Genomic DNA, 16,001 nt, shown 5'->3' on the forward strand with positions numbered 1-16,001 from the left:
ATTGTTGTATCAAACTTTCCCAAGTACTTAGTACGGTGCTCTGCACACAGTAAGTGCTTAATAAATATGATTGAATGAATGAATGAATGAACTCTAGGCCATTAGAGCAGTCTTAGAAGCCTCTCCCCAGTTCTTTTTTTTTGTAAATATCTGGACCTGTCTTACCTGTTAGCATCCCCAATGGGTGTCATTTTGTTAATTCGAAATAACCTATTGTTTTCAGCTCCCCAATATATGAAAACACACACACACACACACACACACACACACACACACACACACATCCCTGCTCAACCCAGCATGGGGTATGAGAAAATACTGTGTCACTGAGGCACAGCTGTTTACAAAGAATACCACGTTGTTCTGTTTGCTAAATGCATCACTGTTTTATCATTTATGCTTCTAATGGGGAAAAAAATAGCCTGAAGGGTTCTGTGTGCATTGTCGATAGCCCATTTTCCAAAAACAGTGGGGCAAATACAGAAGTGTGTAGCCTACAAACTCTCTATAGATGCTTGGCTTTGGTCATAGATCAGGCGGTATGGGGAGAATAGGAGAAAGAAGAAGGGAGAGAAGGATGAGGTAAGAGAGGGATGTGTCTGCTGATTCAGTTATATTGTACTCTCCCAAGTGCTTAATATAGTGCTTTACACACAATAATAATAGAGACGCAGCATGGCTTACTGGAAAGAGCCTGGGTTTAGGAGTCAGAGGTCATGGGTTAAAAATCCCTCCTCTGCCACTTGTCAGCTGTGTGACTTTGGGCAAGTCACTTAAATGCTCAGTGCCTCAGTTACCTCATCTGTAAAATGGGGATTGAGACTATGAGCCTCACGTGGGACAACCTGTTTGCCCTGTATCTACCCCAGAGCTTAGAACAGTGCTCGGCACATAGTAATAATAATAATAATGACATTTGTTAAGCGCTTACTATGTTCCAAGTACTGTTCTAAGCACTGGGAGAGATACAAGGTAATCAGTCACAGTCTTAATCCCCATTTTACAGATGAGGTAACTGAGGCACCAAGAAGTCAAGTGACTTGTCCAAAGTCACACAGCTGATCGGTGGTGGTGGAGCCGGGATTAGAACCCACGACCTCTGACTCCCAAGCCCGGCTATTTCCACTGAGCCACGCTGCTTCTCTTAAACAATAAGCATTCAGGGTATGTGATGGAGAGACAAAAGGGAGACAGAGAAACGTTGAGACCAAGAGAGGGAAGGGTATGCTGTCCTTTGTACTGAAAGAGCAAGAGATTAAACGGAGAGAGAGAGGGAGAGAGAGAGAGAGTATGTGTATACGTGCTGTCCTTTGTACTGAAAAAGATACCAAAGACAGGGAGATTCACCTGAGAGTAAGTTGGTTAGCTGATAAAGTGACTATGGGATCCACAGTCCCGACCACACTGCATACACAAAAAGATCAGGAGGAAGGTTGTGGCGGCTAAATTATCTTCAAATTTGGACGGCTAGCTACAATTACAATTCTAAGGGATCTGTGAAAGGACAAACTGGGTGCTCAGCACACAGTAAGCGCTCAATAAATACGATTGAATGAATATTTAAAAAGCCTGTCTTTACATCATCCTTCGTTCCGCACCAAGACTTTTGACTCTATTTCTTAGTTTGGTGCTGTTTTCCAAAGAAACAACATGCGGATGTCAGAAAAAGGTGTGAGTATGGGTCTGCTTTTTATGAACAACTTTCCAGGTATGTCAGGAAATGGTGCCAAAGGGTGCAGGGTGGGGGAATAAATGTTGCTTGTTCGCCTGAACTGGCTCAGGAAATCTGTGAACAGATTTGGTGTGTTACAGAACCATTTGCTCCTCTAGGTTTAGGGGCAAGCCCACATTTTAGGAGAATGACAATCTATTAAAATCTGTTTTATCAGTCCCACCAGAAAAATAGTGGACTTGGCTTCCCCAAAAGGGGTGTCTGAGCGATATGTCCAAAACTGAGATTTTACATGACAAGAGACCAGAACCTGGATGAAAGATGGGAATGCTAACTTGGGACAAGTCTACATAACAAGCTACTCCAAATCACCTGCTCTCGAGGCTCTGATCACTGTTTTTCAGGCTACAGGAGAAAAAATAGCTAAAATTTTTTTTCAGACATTTCTTTGTTTTAGATTGATTTTTCCCTGCGTGTTTGTTGGTATGCTCCTTGTGGACAGGGAATGTGACTACTGAAGCTGTCATATTGTCCACTTCCAAGCACTTAGCATAATGCTCTGCACACAGAAAGTGTTCAATAAGTATGACTGATTTTCAAACTGTAAACTCTTGGGTGTTAGTCCAAGCATCAGGTACCTTCCTATTTGGCTGCAATTTTCATGTAATAATAGCAATAATAATTGTGGTATTTGTTAAACACTTACTATGTGCGGGGCAATGCACTATGTGCTTGGGGTGAGGGGGAGATACAAGCAAATCAGGTTGGATAAGGTCCCTGTCTCACACCAGGCTCCCAATCTTAATCCCCACTTTACAGATGAGGTACTTGAGGCATGGAGAAGAGAAATGACAAGTCCAGGGTCATATAGCAGACAAGTGGAGGAGCGGGGATTAGAACCCATGACCTTCTGACTCTCAGGCCTGTGCTCTATCCAGTAGGCCATGCTGCTTCTTGTTTCCCAAATGCTCAGTGCAGTGTTCTGTGCACAGCAGCCACTCAGTACAGGGCTTTCTGTACTCCATCCAAACTGTTACCGCATAAATACAATCACTCATCCTATCCCGCCTGGATTACTGCATCGGCCTCCTCGCTGACCTCCCAGCATCTTGTCTCTCTCCACTCCAGACCATACTTCACTCTGCTACCTGGATCATTTTTCTACAAAAACATTCAGGATGTGTCACCACCTTCCTCAAAATGCTCCAGTGGTTGCCCGTCCACCACCTTACCAAACAAAAACTCCTCACCATTGGCTTTAAAGCTCTCCATCACCTTGCCCCTTCCCACCTCACCTCACTTCTCTCTTTCTACGATCCAGACCACACAATTCACTCCTCTGGTGCTAACCTTCTCACTGTACCTTGATCTCACCTGCCATGCCACTGACCCCAAGCCTGCATCCCACCTCTGGCCTGGAACACCCTCCCTCCTCAAATCTGACAAATACTCTCCCCCCTTTAAAGCTTTATTGAAGCCACATCTCTTCCAAGAGGCCTTCCCAGACTAAGCTCCGCATTTCCTCATCTCCCACACCCTTCCACGTTGGCCTCACCTGCTCCCTTTGCTCTTCCCCCCTTCCAGACGCACAACACTTATGTACATATCTGTAACTTTATTTGTATAAATGTTTGTCTCCCCCATCTAGACTGTAAGCTCGTCGTGGACAGGGAATGTCACCGTTTATTGTTGTATCATACTACCCCAAGTGCTTAGTACAGTGTTCTGCACACAGTAAGTGATCAATAAATATGATGGAATGAATGAATGAATAATTAATAAACTCCTCTGCACGTAGTGCCCACTCTGCAACAGAGCATTGCCCCCAGTAGGCTCTCAGTAGAGTGCTTTGCACACAGTAGTGCATATTTCCGCACTCCCTCATCAGTAAGTGCTCGGTTCAGGGCTCCATCTTCAGTACAGCACCCATTCATTCATTCAATAGTATTTTTTGAACACTTGCTGTGTGCAGAGCACTGTACTAAGCACTTGGAAAGTACAATTCGGCAACAGATACAGACAGTCCCTACCCACCAACGGGCTCACAGTCTAGAAGGGGGAGACAGACAACACTAATAACAATAATAATTATGGTATTTGTTAAGTGCTTACTATATGGCAAGCACTGTTCTAAGCGCATAGAGTAGGTGCTCAGAACAGTGTTCTGCATATAGTTCATTCATTCACCCAATCATATTCATGAGCACTTACAGGGTGCACAGCACTGAAATAATAATAGCAACGATGATGGTATTTGTTAAGGGCTTAACTGTGTGCCAGAAACTGTACTAAGTGCTTGGGAGAGTGCGATACGGCAATAAAAAGAAACATTCCCTGCCCACAGTGAACTTACAGTCTAGAGGCACCCATATAGTGGCACCCAGCATAGTTCCCTGCCTACAGAAGATGTTGAATGCTATTGTTAACAATGCTCTCCTGAAGAGCATCCTTTATTTATAAACCACATATGTCCCAAGTCTACATGTACTGGGGAGAGCCACTGTAGGATTGCAGAAACAGCTAGATGTTAAGATGCTCAGTTTTTTTCCCCTCAAAATCATTGTGAACTGTCCCCCCAGGAGGCAAAGGGGTCTATACGGGGGAAAAGGGAGAAGAAGGAGCTGAGCTGAACCAAGCCGTGCAAGGCTCCAGTGACGGTGGCAAATTGCCACGTCGATTCTATAACGCTCTCTGTTCCCTGGCACCTCTCAACGAGGGGTAGAAGGACAGGGAATTTCCCAGCCTGGAAGGAAGATTACATCTCAGTGTCCAGTAGTGTCAAATGTTTCCAATTGTTTAGTTTCGCGGATATCAGAACTTTGCATTGTTTAAAAAAAAAGGCTGAAAGAACATAAATAATAAGCCTGTGTGTATCTGTCACACTATACACAAAGCCCTGCATTTCCTTTATCATTTTTTCACAGAACTCAATGATAAAATGAGATCCAGATGTAGCTGTAAAAGTGATAACTCATTTGGGCTTGTTGTACTAACACTTTATTATCTAGATAACACGTAGGTCTCCTTCAAATGAAGAATATACCAAATTCCAGGGATTGAATCAGGCAGAAATTCACAGGTTCTATCTTAGATCAAATTAAATATATGTATTTAATTCAATATGTGTGTGTGTCTGTGTGTATAAATTCTTTTTGTTGTTGTTTTTTTGGGGGTGGGGGGGGGACAAGGGGATTGGAAGACAGAAATAGCTGCCACCAGGGAGAAAAGTATTTGCCTTTGCCAAAGAAAACCCGAATGGCCATAGTGTAATGTGAAAAATTCCAAATCCATTTGGAGACAGAACGGTTCACAGATTTCAGAGATGGCCTATATATCACCCAACTCATCTTCCAGCCAGTGAAAGAGAAACAATTGATACACCACTACCTACTCTCTTCATGATTAAAAGAGAGCACTTCAGCTCCTTCTTGTGATTGGCAAGAACAAACGCTTTCAAACATGATCTTCGAGTTTCCCACTGTAGAAATGATACCAGTCAGTCCTCCTGCAATTTTCATTGATTCATTTTTAAGGTGTCACCAGCTACAGACACTCTTCCTTTCTGGTCAAAGGTATGATGATGGCCAGTGCATCCGGCTGACTATTGTTGAATATATGCTTATAGAGAAACCCATAAAAATACCACAAACAGCAGTCCCAAAAAATAGAACCCAGGAGGGATCACATGTGAGATGAATAAATTACCACATAGGATTCCAAAAGCCAAAACATATCTCCTGGATTTCATGAGGATTGACTGATCCATGAAAGTTTTTCAGCCTACAAAAGGTATTTCAACCTCTTTGACATCCTGCTATGTATGGCTACCTGCAATTTGTATCATGACAGTGTCTTACAGCATTCTTGAAATGCATTCTTTCACATTTTAGGCCAATCACAACTAAATTTAGCTACCATTACCGAGAAATTATTTCCATATTTTAACACAGGAAAGTACTTGGATGTTTTTCTTTTGCACGATGAAGGAGATAGGTGCCGCTCATTAAAGGTTTAGACCACTTCTTGTTTCAACTAATCACTGCCCACCAACCATAAACTCTCCTCATTTCAGGCACTAGTGTACAACTGTCTGCAGATTCAGGTTAGCAGGTGAAGGAGACCATTGACATGGAAGCCCTCTGAGCACCAGGGTGCGGAGCACTGAACTGAACGCCGACTCAGTACAGAGCACCAGGGGCTGAGATAGAGGTAAGAGATGTGGCTTGGCAGATTTGAGTGTGGATTTCGTTCGGTTTGAGGAAAACACAGCAGCGTCAACTTTTCCTGACCGCTCCATTGTCCATCAGCCCACGTTCCGGTCAGGGATTCCCTGAGCCGCGGGTGACTTGGCTATTCTGGAGGGTGATGGACCTGCTGGGCCATGGGGCTCTGAGACTAGAAAAGGGTGGAGTCAGGGAGGGGAGGGGAAAAGATCTCCAATCGCTCAAGAGTGGTTGGACTCAAAGCGAAAAAGCTTCAGTAAGAATCAGTTGGTTCTGAAGCTGGGACAGTAATCACGCAAATCAATCATCCAGTAGCATTTATTGAGTCCTTACTGTGTGCAGAGCACTGTACTAAGTGCTTGGGAACAGAATTAGCAGATACATTCCCTGCCCATAACAAGCAGCAGTTTGTAGTACACAAATGAAAAATTGTGAAGGGAAAAACCAAATATGGCATGTTCAGCCCTGAAGTGGGAAATGAGAAAAAAAATAATCAAGAAATAAATAGAGTTTCCCTTTTTAGCCCATCCAATCCCCTGGAGGGACGCAGCCTGCATTACAGGGATGGCCTCTCACATATTCATTCATTCATTCAATCGTATTTATTGAGCGCTTACTGTGTGCAGAGCACTGTATTAAGCGCTTGGGAAGTAAAAGTTGGCAACATATGTGTGGTCTGAAGACCCCCTTTTCTGTTTGCTGCATACTGCTTATTAAAGATCATACCCTTAATTTCTGCACTGTAGTTACATTTTGATATGATGCTTTCGAAGAAAATGCACACACTACACACACACACCAAAAAAAAAAAAAAAAAATTACCAGGAGGGAAAGGAAGCCAGAATCTATGTTTTAGAAAAACCTCTGGGCTGTTTTGTAAAAAAAAATAATCATTATTATTAGGTAGTATTGCTAGTCAAATACTAGGCCAAATGCTAGAGCAACAACAATGAATCACATCAGACACAGTCCCTGTTTCACATGGGGCTCACAATCACAGAGGTAGGGAGAGAAGATCTCCATTGTACTGATGAGGAAACTGAGGCCAAGAGAAGTTAAATGATTTTGCCCAAGGTTACATAGAAGGCAAGTGGCCAGGCTGGGATTAGAACTAGAAATTGATTCATTCAATTATATTTACTGAGCGCTTACTGTGTGCAGAGCACTGTTCTAAGCTCTTGGAAGAGTTCAATGTAAGAACCAACAGAAAATTTCCTTGCCTAAAATGAGCTTACATTCATTGCAGAATCTCCTGCCTCCCAGTCTCATGCTCTCTCCACTAGACTACACTGCCTTGTATGGTTATTCACTCAATCGTATTTTATGAGCGCTTACTGTGTGCAGAGCACTGTGCTAAGCGCTTGGGAAGTACAAGTTGACAACAAATAGAGACGGTCCCTACCCAACAGTGCGCTCACAGTCTAGAAGGGGGAGACAAAATGAGATTTGGTTGTCCAAATATTATTTTATCTGTAATTATCCATTAGGTTTGGGGAACCAATCAAACTCTACTCGGTAAGCTCCTTGTGGGAAGAGCTCATGTCATGGAGAAGCAGCATGGCTCAGTGGAAAGAGTATGGGCTTTGGAGTCAGAGGTCATGGGTTCAAAACATGGCTTCGCCACTTGTCAGCTGTGTGACTTTGGGCAAGTCACTTAACTTCTCTGTGCCTCAGTTCCCTCATTTGTACAATGGGGATTAAGACTGTGAGCCCCACGTGGGACAACCTGATCATCTTGTAACCTCCCAAGTGCTTAGAACAGTGCTTTGCACATAGTAAGCGCTTAATAAATGCCATTATTAGTAGTATTATTATCTACCTACTCTGTTGCATTGTGTTCTCCCAAATGCTTTGAACAGTGCTTTGCACACAGTAAGTCCTTACTAAATACCATTAATAGATTGATCTGTTCAGATAACTGACATTTGGATCACCTGCTTTCTAATGCTTCTCATGTACGAATGTGGTCTAGGAAGCAGAAATTCAAGATTGGAAAGAAAAAACAATCTTCGGACTGGCTAGACTTTTGAAGCAACCTATCCAGTGGGCTTACATGTCTCAGGCCTTTAATTTCCCCTCCAAGGGGGATGCTACTGTGTTACTTCTCAGATCATTCATATAAGCTCGTTATGGGCAGGGAACGTGTCTGCTCATTCTGTTGAATTGTACTCTCCCAAGCAGTCAGTACAGTATAGTAAGCGCTCCATAAATACGATTGACAAGCAGCTGGTCTGGTTCAGAGAACTTCTCCAAGTTTATCAATAATTCTCTTACATTTATAAGACACTCCTGTTGCTTATAAGCCTGTGGATTCATTTACCAGTCATTGAAAGCAGTACATTTTTCACAAAGCAAATGAAATAACTTACTCTTCAATAATGCCATCGGACAGGCCAGTGGAGTCTTTGAAAATGGAAGACCCTTTCACTCTGCTTTTCGGACCCCCTCCGTCACAGTCAATTGTATTTGTTGAGTGCTTGCTGCGTGCAGAACACTGTACTAAGTGCCGGGGAGAGTACAATACAATAAACAGACATATTCCCTGCCCACCAGGAATTTCCGGTCTAGAAAGGCATTAATATAAATAAGTCAATTACGGATATACAAATAAATTGCAGATGTTAAGAGATCAGATCATATAGACCTACTCAGAATACCGATCCTCTGTCTTCCAAAAACAGCCGCCCACTGGCCCGCCAGGTTGCGAAAACCAGTCAATCACCAAAGCAGGCCTGGAGAGAGTAATCCAGGCATTGAATTGATTTGGGGCTTTATTTTCCCCCAACCCACAGAGCTGTCGGACCACCTCTTCCAGAAAATGTGCACCTTTTGAAGGGCCTAGTAATTGGACGATGGAAAGCAACCGATGATTCTTAATTAAGCTTCAAAAGTGCCTCCCCCCACAGCTGTACACACATGTGCACCGAGCTAATCGTTCGCTGCACCTGCTCCAAGTTAGGAACATTTCATCGTGCACATGGTGAGAACGGTATTTTCAAATGTTAATTAATCAACTCCATCCACATCCAGTTTTTCAGTTTTTCAATAGCTGATGGCCCAGATGGCTCCATGATTAGTCGTCGTGTATTCTACAGTTTGAAACTGCAGAGGAAGACTTTTTGGGTGGTCTGACCCAAAAGCAAAACTCCCATTTGGTTGCACTACAACAAAAGTTGGTTGTTTTTTTTTTTCCAGAAGAGAGTTTACTTTCTCCTCCCCCATTTTGCCGCTGTAAGTCCCCTTTAGCCTCCAAGCGAACCGAGATGATCTCTCCGGGAGCCTTTTTCAAGATATCGTGTATGAGGAACTGAAAGATCAGCTAGGAGAAGAGAAACTGTTAATGGCTTTCCCAACAGCCTCCACAGCAACAAATGCAGTGATCATTTTTCTAGCTATCTGTAGTTTTCAGCTACTGAACATAAGAAAGGGTATGATTTTTGTAAGAAAAAAGATTTCCTGCTTGAGATGATAAGTTTAGACTCTTGGGCCTGCAGATTCAGTGAACCTGATTGCAATGGTCACATCCAGTTCCTCACACTCACTCTCGGTCTTAACTTGGGCCAACTACGCTACTAAACAGATTTCATTAATCACCTAAAAAAAACCGTCACCTTAAAAACTTAACCTGTTGAGCCTGAATTTCTCCTGGCTTGTTTTCATCAACCTTCCATGAGTTCAAGTGTGCATTGTGTCTTTTCTGGGGGATTCTTTAAACTTTTTGTCTGGAAGATTTCTCCAACTCCTTGAAATTGTTAAAGGCAAAAGTGTAGAATCATTTTGGCCATTTCTCCTTTCCACTGTCCTCTGGTGACTGAATTGCCTTCCACCTGTTTCATTTTGTATACTCGCTGAATGAAGGAAACCTTGAGAAACGGTACATGCTTTTAGGCAAAACCAAAAAAAAAAACCCAAAAAACAACCCACCCTAACTCTCCTTTAAAGGGCATCTGGGGGGTAACCATGCAGTGATCATATAAATAGAAGGTAAAGGGGATCTGTAGTCTTGCACTTTTTTTTAAGATTTTTCCATTTCCGAATCAGGTGAAATGTGAATTGGGCAGCTTTTAGCTAAGATACGAAAACTAGAAGTCCTTTTAAATATTTCCATCGGGCTAGAGAACTCTAAGCCCCTAAAACAATACAGCAGGCTATTTGAGGAGTTAATAAATGTAGCAGCATGAACTTGAAAGCCAAGCAACAGTATACCCGCATAATCCTCATTCTGAAACACCTGATGTATCTGCGAGGTGATCCGAGCTACTCCATTCAAAGTAGCACAGACAGAAAAATAAAATGTATTTTTTTTTAAGGCAAAACATTCCTAAAATTAGCGAGCTAGTTGTGCCATTCGCATTGGGAATTAAAGATGGCCATTTAAAGATAAAAATGTGCAACATATGGTGAAAAAGCAATTATAACCAAGAAGGAGGAGAGGGGCCCTTTGATGGATGATTATTTCATCCTATCAAACCAGTTGGCTTTTCTTCATCCTTTGTTTTTGCTCTGCATCTGCATTAACATGGCTGCTAATTATATTAGTCTGGTGGCATATAAAATCTATACAGGCAACTCCTGATTCTTACAAAGTGAAAATACCCATTGGCATTGGACTTGCTACCAAATGCTCTCGCGTCCACTCTTCACTACTTAACGGATTTCGAGTTTCTTTTGTATGAGTAATCTGTGTCACTTCATCTCTGCATAGGCGTGTACACACATAAACACACAACACACAAAACACACACACAGGCATTCACACACAGCTATCAGAGTTGTCATATACTTTGTATACTTGTGCCCACTTTTTGTTTTTCAAATGTAGTCCATAGGGTTTCAAAAGTTTGAGACTCCTTTTTTTTTAATGGGAGGGTGGGAGGGTAGGCGGTGTGAGTCATAGCCACACACTATCAACAGATTGCATTTACCTGACTTCCTTCGGAGCTCTTCCAGATAAAATTTCAAGAAAGCAAGCCTTACTCAACAAAATCCTCCCTCCATGCTCCTCCCCGCCCACTCGCTCTCACAGTACCCAGCCTTTTTTAAACACAAGTTAGCAAATGTGTTGGTTTTTCTTAACGGATCCTGAAGACAAGGATGCCTGAACAGTTTGTTATCTTCTGCCATTCGTGTTCAAGTTAGTGTTTGCTACATTCTTCTGCGCGAATAAATTCCCTAGTTGTTTTGTTTGCCTTCATCATTGAAAGGCTCTGCTTGGAAACTTAAATGAATCTGCCCCCCTGCAAGAAATACATGGGGATCTCCAACTGCTACAAAGCATCCTCTCGCCCCAATTTTAATTATACCATTTCTCTTCCGGTTTCTTTTCAGCCAGCATCCTCGAGTGAGGCACACGTTCAATACAACCCGACACCCATCATCAGATAACTTTTTCCAGAGCAGGAGGAGAGAAAATCCCCCACCGCATCTATAGCCGAAAAGAAAGCTTCGGCCAAACATGCAAAGGAGAAATGGGCGTTTGATGACCATTGTTACACGATCGAGAACTCGGAAGCTATTCTGGTGTCAGTTCTACTACTAAATCCTTTCCCTTTTGGACCGCATTAGTGATTCGGCTCCCGGAGAGCCAACTCGGCACCTGTTTTCTGGAGGGGGACTGGGGAAAAAACTGCCGCTGGTGAACGCAGAAAGCAATTCCGGATTTCCAAAGCAAGCTGTTCGTTGAGGGAAGAGAGCACTGAGAGGGGCAGGATAAATTCCCTGGCTCTCTCCCACTCAAGATGAACTACTTAAAGACTGTCACCTCCTTCCTCCTTCCATCCTTCTAACTGAAATGAGACGTTTCCCACTGTTGGCCTCTGTGGCATCAGCCCCCCAGCATGTGGCTCAGTGGAAAGAGCCCGGGCTTTGGAGTCAGAGGTCATGGGTTCGAATCCCGACTCCACCACATGTCTGCTGTGTGATCCTGGGCAAGTCACTTAACTTCTCTGGGCCTCAGTTACCTCATCTGTAAAATGGGGATTAAGACTGTGAGCCCCACATGGGACAACCTGATCACCCTGTAGCCTCCCCAGCGCTTAGAACAGTGCTTTGCACATAGTAAGCGCTTAACAAATGCCAATTATTATTATTATTATTATTATGTCCCTCAAAGGCCCGGACCGGTTGACCTCTCTGGCCAGGACACAACATCTCAAAGCTAAAGGGAGTCAAGAGGGGGTTTCCTCTTTCTTTTTGTTGTGGCTGACCGAGAGCTTATTAAAATGTCAGGTTCTGCTTCTGGAGGCTCCCTTGGAGGGCTTTGCTGAGCTCTTCCGTTCTTTCTAGGCATTTCGCATTTATTTTCCCCACATCCCTGGACTTCACCGGGCACACTTTGCAAACTCCACGCAGCTCCTTAAATCGGCTGGTTGGCGATACAGTCGGTCCGGTTCCCTCGAATCCTACTTGAGCCTCGCGATCATGTTGGAGGGAAGAAGTGGGGGGCAAGGTGGGGGGCAGCGAGGGGTCGCATGTGGGCCTCCCCACGCCTAGTCTGTGGCCCAGCACTATACGCGTACGTTATAAGCACATCTATCACGAGCGCTTAGTACAGTGCTCTGCACAGAGTAAGCGCTCAATAAATACGATTGCTGATCTATCAGTCCCACCCACTCGCGTCCGCACAATCAGACAGAAAGAGACCCTTCTCGGCAGCCAACAGTTGCCCCCCGAAGTCCACCTTCCCCCGCTTGAGCGCCTTAACTAACACCTGTACAGCCAACCCCGTTGGCCGCCTTGCCATCCCTCTCGCCTTAAGGAGAAGGCGAATGCCCGAATGAACCCCAAGTAGCCACCCGGCCGGCTCGGAGGCAGGTAGGACCCTCCCTTCCAAGTTCCCCCCCCTCCCCGGGCAAGCCCCACCTGGGGCAGGTGGGACAAGTGGCCTCCCCCAGGCAAGCCTCACCTGGGGCAGGTAGCATCATCATCATCAATCGCATTTATTGAGCGCTTACTATGTGCAGAGCACTGTACCAAGCGCTTGGGAAGTACAGATTGGCAACATCTAGAGACAGTCCCTACCCAACAGCGGGCTCACAGTCTAAAAGGGGGAGACGGAGAACCAAACCAAACATGCTAACAAAATAAAATAAATAGGATAGATAGGGACAAGTAAAGGTAGGACAAGTGGTCTCCCCCAGGCAAGCCTCACCTGGGGCAGGTAGGACCCTAAAGGGACCCCAGCCTTAGTTCCAAGCGCTACATCTCGCTTTCCCCCCCTTCTCCTCCTCCTCTCGGGGTGGTCCTCCTTATTATTGACCCTAATTTAGAGAGGCTCCTAGGAGTGCCCCCCACCCCACGGTCGCCCCCCCCTCTGTGTCCGGGGGGGTTGTCCCCCTGCCCCCCGCCCACCCAAGGGGGAGGGGGGCACTTACCAGTTGCACGCCGCAGACAGCCACCAGTGTGCACCTGCCGCTGCAATAGCCCATGGTCTCCGCAGCCCCCTGCCCCTCTCCGGCCGCCCTAGGCCGGCCACCGGAGGGAGGGAGCTCTCTCTTTCTCCCTGTCCCTCCCCTGCCCACCCCCCCCCCAAGCCCCCCACCCCCGCGGCAGCCAATCAGCGGGCGGGGCGACGAAGGGCTCCCGGACTCCTGGGGCCCCAGCTGGGGCCGGGGAAGAGGAGGAGGAGGAAGAGGAGGGTCCGGGGGCGGCCCAGGTCAGCCGGGGCGGTGCCACATACCTTCACTCGCCCCCCGTGCATCCGCCCTGGCAGCCCGGGGGCACGCAACTGGGGCCGGGGGGTCCCCAAGCCCACCCCCAGCCGGGAAGGGAAGGGGAGCTGGGGCGCAGGGTCCTGGAGGGAGGGAGGGAGGGAGGGGACTAACCTGCCCCCCCTGCAGCTCTGGTGGGCCCCCCCTACGCCCCCGGCCCCGCCCCGACCTCCCCGAGCCCGGACAGGACGGGTGCCAAGGCCGGGGCGCACGGGGGTGGGCAGGGGGCACGGGCCGAGCCGGGCACCGGGCGCGCCGGAGCCTGGGGCCGGGGGGGGGGGGGGGGGCTGGCGGGAAGCCCCGCACCGCACCGCACCGCACCGCACCGCACCGCCCGGATCGCTGCTGCCCTCTGCGGGCCTGCTGCTCCGGAGAGGCTGGCACACGCAGGGATGCGGGGACAGAGACACACAGAGAGAGAGGGGGGCGCCCAGAGGTGGGCACCCACCCCTGGGGAGGTGGTGGGCAAGGCTTTTGCAGAGGCAGGGAGTGGGGTCCTCTGCGGGGGTGCTGCTGGAGAGATGCTCACACAGGCAGAGATGCAGAGACACAGATGGGAGGGGGGGGGGCACCCAGAGATGGGAACCCACCCCTGGGGTTATGGGGGGCAAGGCCTTCGCAGAGGCAGGGAGTGGGGTCCTCTGCGGGTGTGCTGCTGGAGAGATGCTCGCACACGCAGAGATGCTCGCACACGCAGAGATGCAGGGACAGAGACACAGACGTGTGGGGGGCACCCAGAATTGGAGACCCGCCTCCTGGGGATAGGGGGGCAAGGCCTTCCCAGAGGCAGGTAGTGTGGTCCTCTGTGGGTGTGCTTCTGGAGAGAGGCTTGCACGCGCAGAGATGCAGGGACAGAGACACAGAGATAGAGGGGGGGCACCCAGAGATGGGCACCCACCCCTGGGGAGGCTGGGGGCAAGGCCTACGCAGAGGCAGGGAGTGTGGTCCTCTGTGGGTGTGCTGCTGGAGTGATGCTCACACACGCAGAGGTGAAGGCACAGAGACACAGAGATGGGGGGGGGGGGCGCGCCCAGAGATGGGCACCCATCCCTGGGGAGGCAGGGAGCAAGGCCTTTGTAGAGTCAGGGGGTCTGGTCCTCTGTGGGCATGCTGCTGGAAAGATGCTGGCAGACATAGAGATGCAGGGACAGAGGCACAGAGATGTGGGGGGCACCCAGAAATGGGGACCCACCCCGTGGGAATTGGAGGGCAAGGTCTTTGCAGAGGCAGGGAGTGTGTTCCTCTATGGGCGTGCTGCTGGAGAGATGCTCGCACATGCAGAGATGCAGGGACAGAGACACAGAGACACAGAGATGGGGGGTGTCCAGAGATGGGGACCCACCTCCTGGGGATGCTGTGGGGCAAGGCTTTCACAGAGGCAGGGAGTGTGGTCCTCCGCGGGCATGCTGCTGGAGAGATGCTCGCACGTGCAGAAATGCAGGGATAGAGACACAGAGATGGGGGGGACCTGGAGTTGGGGACCCACCCCGGAGGAAATGGAGGGGGGGGGTAGGGCTTCATGGCTGCAGGGGGTCTGGGCCTCTGTGGGCATATTTCTGGAGAGATGTTTGCATAGAGACACAGGGATAGGGACACAGAGATAGAGGGGGGGCCCAGAGATGTGGACCCACCCCAGAGGATACAGAGGGCAAGGGCTTTGTGGCTGCAGGGGGTCTGGTCAACTGTGGATGCGCTGCTGGAGAAATGCTAGCAGACACAGAGTCGCAGAGACAGAGACGCAAAGACTGTGTGGCACCCAGATATATGGACCAACTCTGGAGGATGAGGGTGGGGGCGGAGAGCAAAGGTTCCGTGGCCACAGGCACGCTCCTGGAGAGATGCTTGCAGGCACAGAGACGGAGAGATGGAGGGACACCCTGAGATGAGGGACCACCCCCAGGGGATGCAGGGGGTGGTGACCCCCTGCAGGCGCACTGCGGGAGAGATGCTCACAGAAAAAGAGACTCAGAGACAGAGGGGGGTGCCCAGACATGTGGACCAACCCCAGAGGATGATTTGCAGGCCAAGTTTCCATAGCTGCAGGGGTCTGGTCCCCTGCGAGTGCACCGCCTGAGAGATGGTCATAGAGAAAGAGAGATGGGGGGGGTGCCCAGAGACTGGGACCAACCCCATGGGGTGGGGGTGGGGCAAGGGCTCGAGGCGCAGAGCGCGGCCCCAGGGTGTCTGAGCTCCAGAATGACTCGGTGCCCTGAGTGGGATGGAGGGAGGAGGGGAGAGAAATGCAATATTTCCAGTTTGGGCACCAAAGGGGCTCATCCATCCCTTGGGAATTAACAGTGGACAGGGAGGGCTCTTCTCTTCACCCCCCACCCCCATCCCAGTGAAATTTTCCAAGCCAAATTTGCCTTAATTTCTAGCTGCAAATACAGGGAATGT

The 16,001-nt window shown here is 48.0% G+C and overlaps 1 protein-coding gene across 2 annotated transcripts in view; it reads right to left on the bottom strand.

Annotated features, from left to right (window-relative positions):
• Window positions 1-13,618, bottom strand: part of NKAIN2 (sodium/potassium transporting ATPase interacting 2) — a 1,260,259-nt gene extending 1,246,641 nt beyond the window's left edge. The window contains exon 1 of one of the 2 annotated variants that reach the window (XM_038771617.1): window positions 13,574-13,618. In XM_038771617.1, coding sequence (XP_038627545.1) covers window positions 13,574-13,594 — 21 coding nt within the window. In that variant the 5' untranslated portion in view covers window positions 13,595-13,618. Of the gene's footprint in view, window positions 1-13,268; window positions 13,334-13,573 lie in introns of those variants that run through there. The other variant, XM_038771616.1, reaches the window with a different exon arrangement.
• Window positions 13,619-16,001: the final 2,383 nt, after the last annotated feature.

Source organism: Tachyglossus aculeatus, chromosome 2 (genome assembly GCF_015852505.1).
Source record: "Tachyglossus aculeatus isolate mTacAcu1 chromosome 2, mTacAcu1.pri, whole genome shotgun sequence".
NCBI lineage: Eukaryota > Metazoa > Chordata > Mammalia > Monotremata > Tachyglossidae > Tachyglossus > Tachyglossus aculeatus.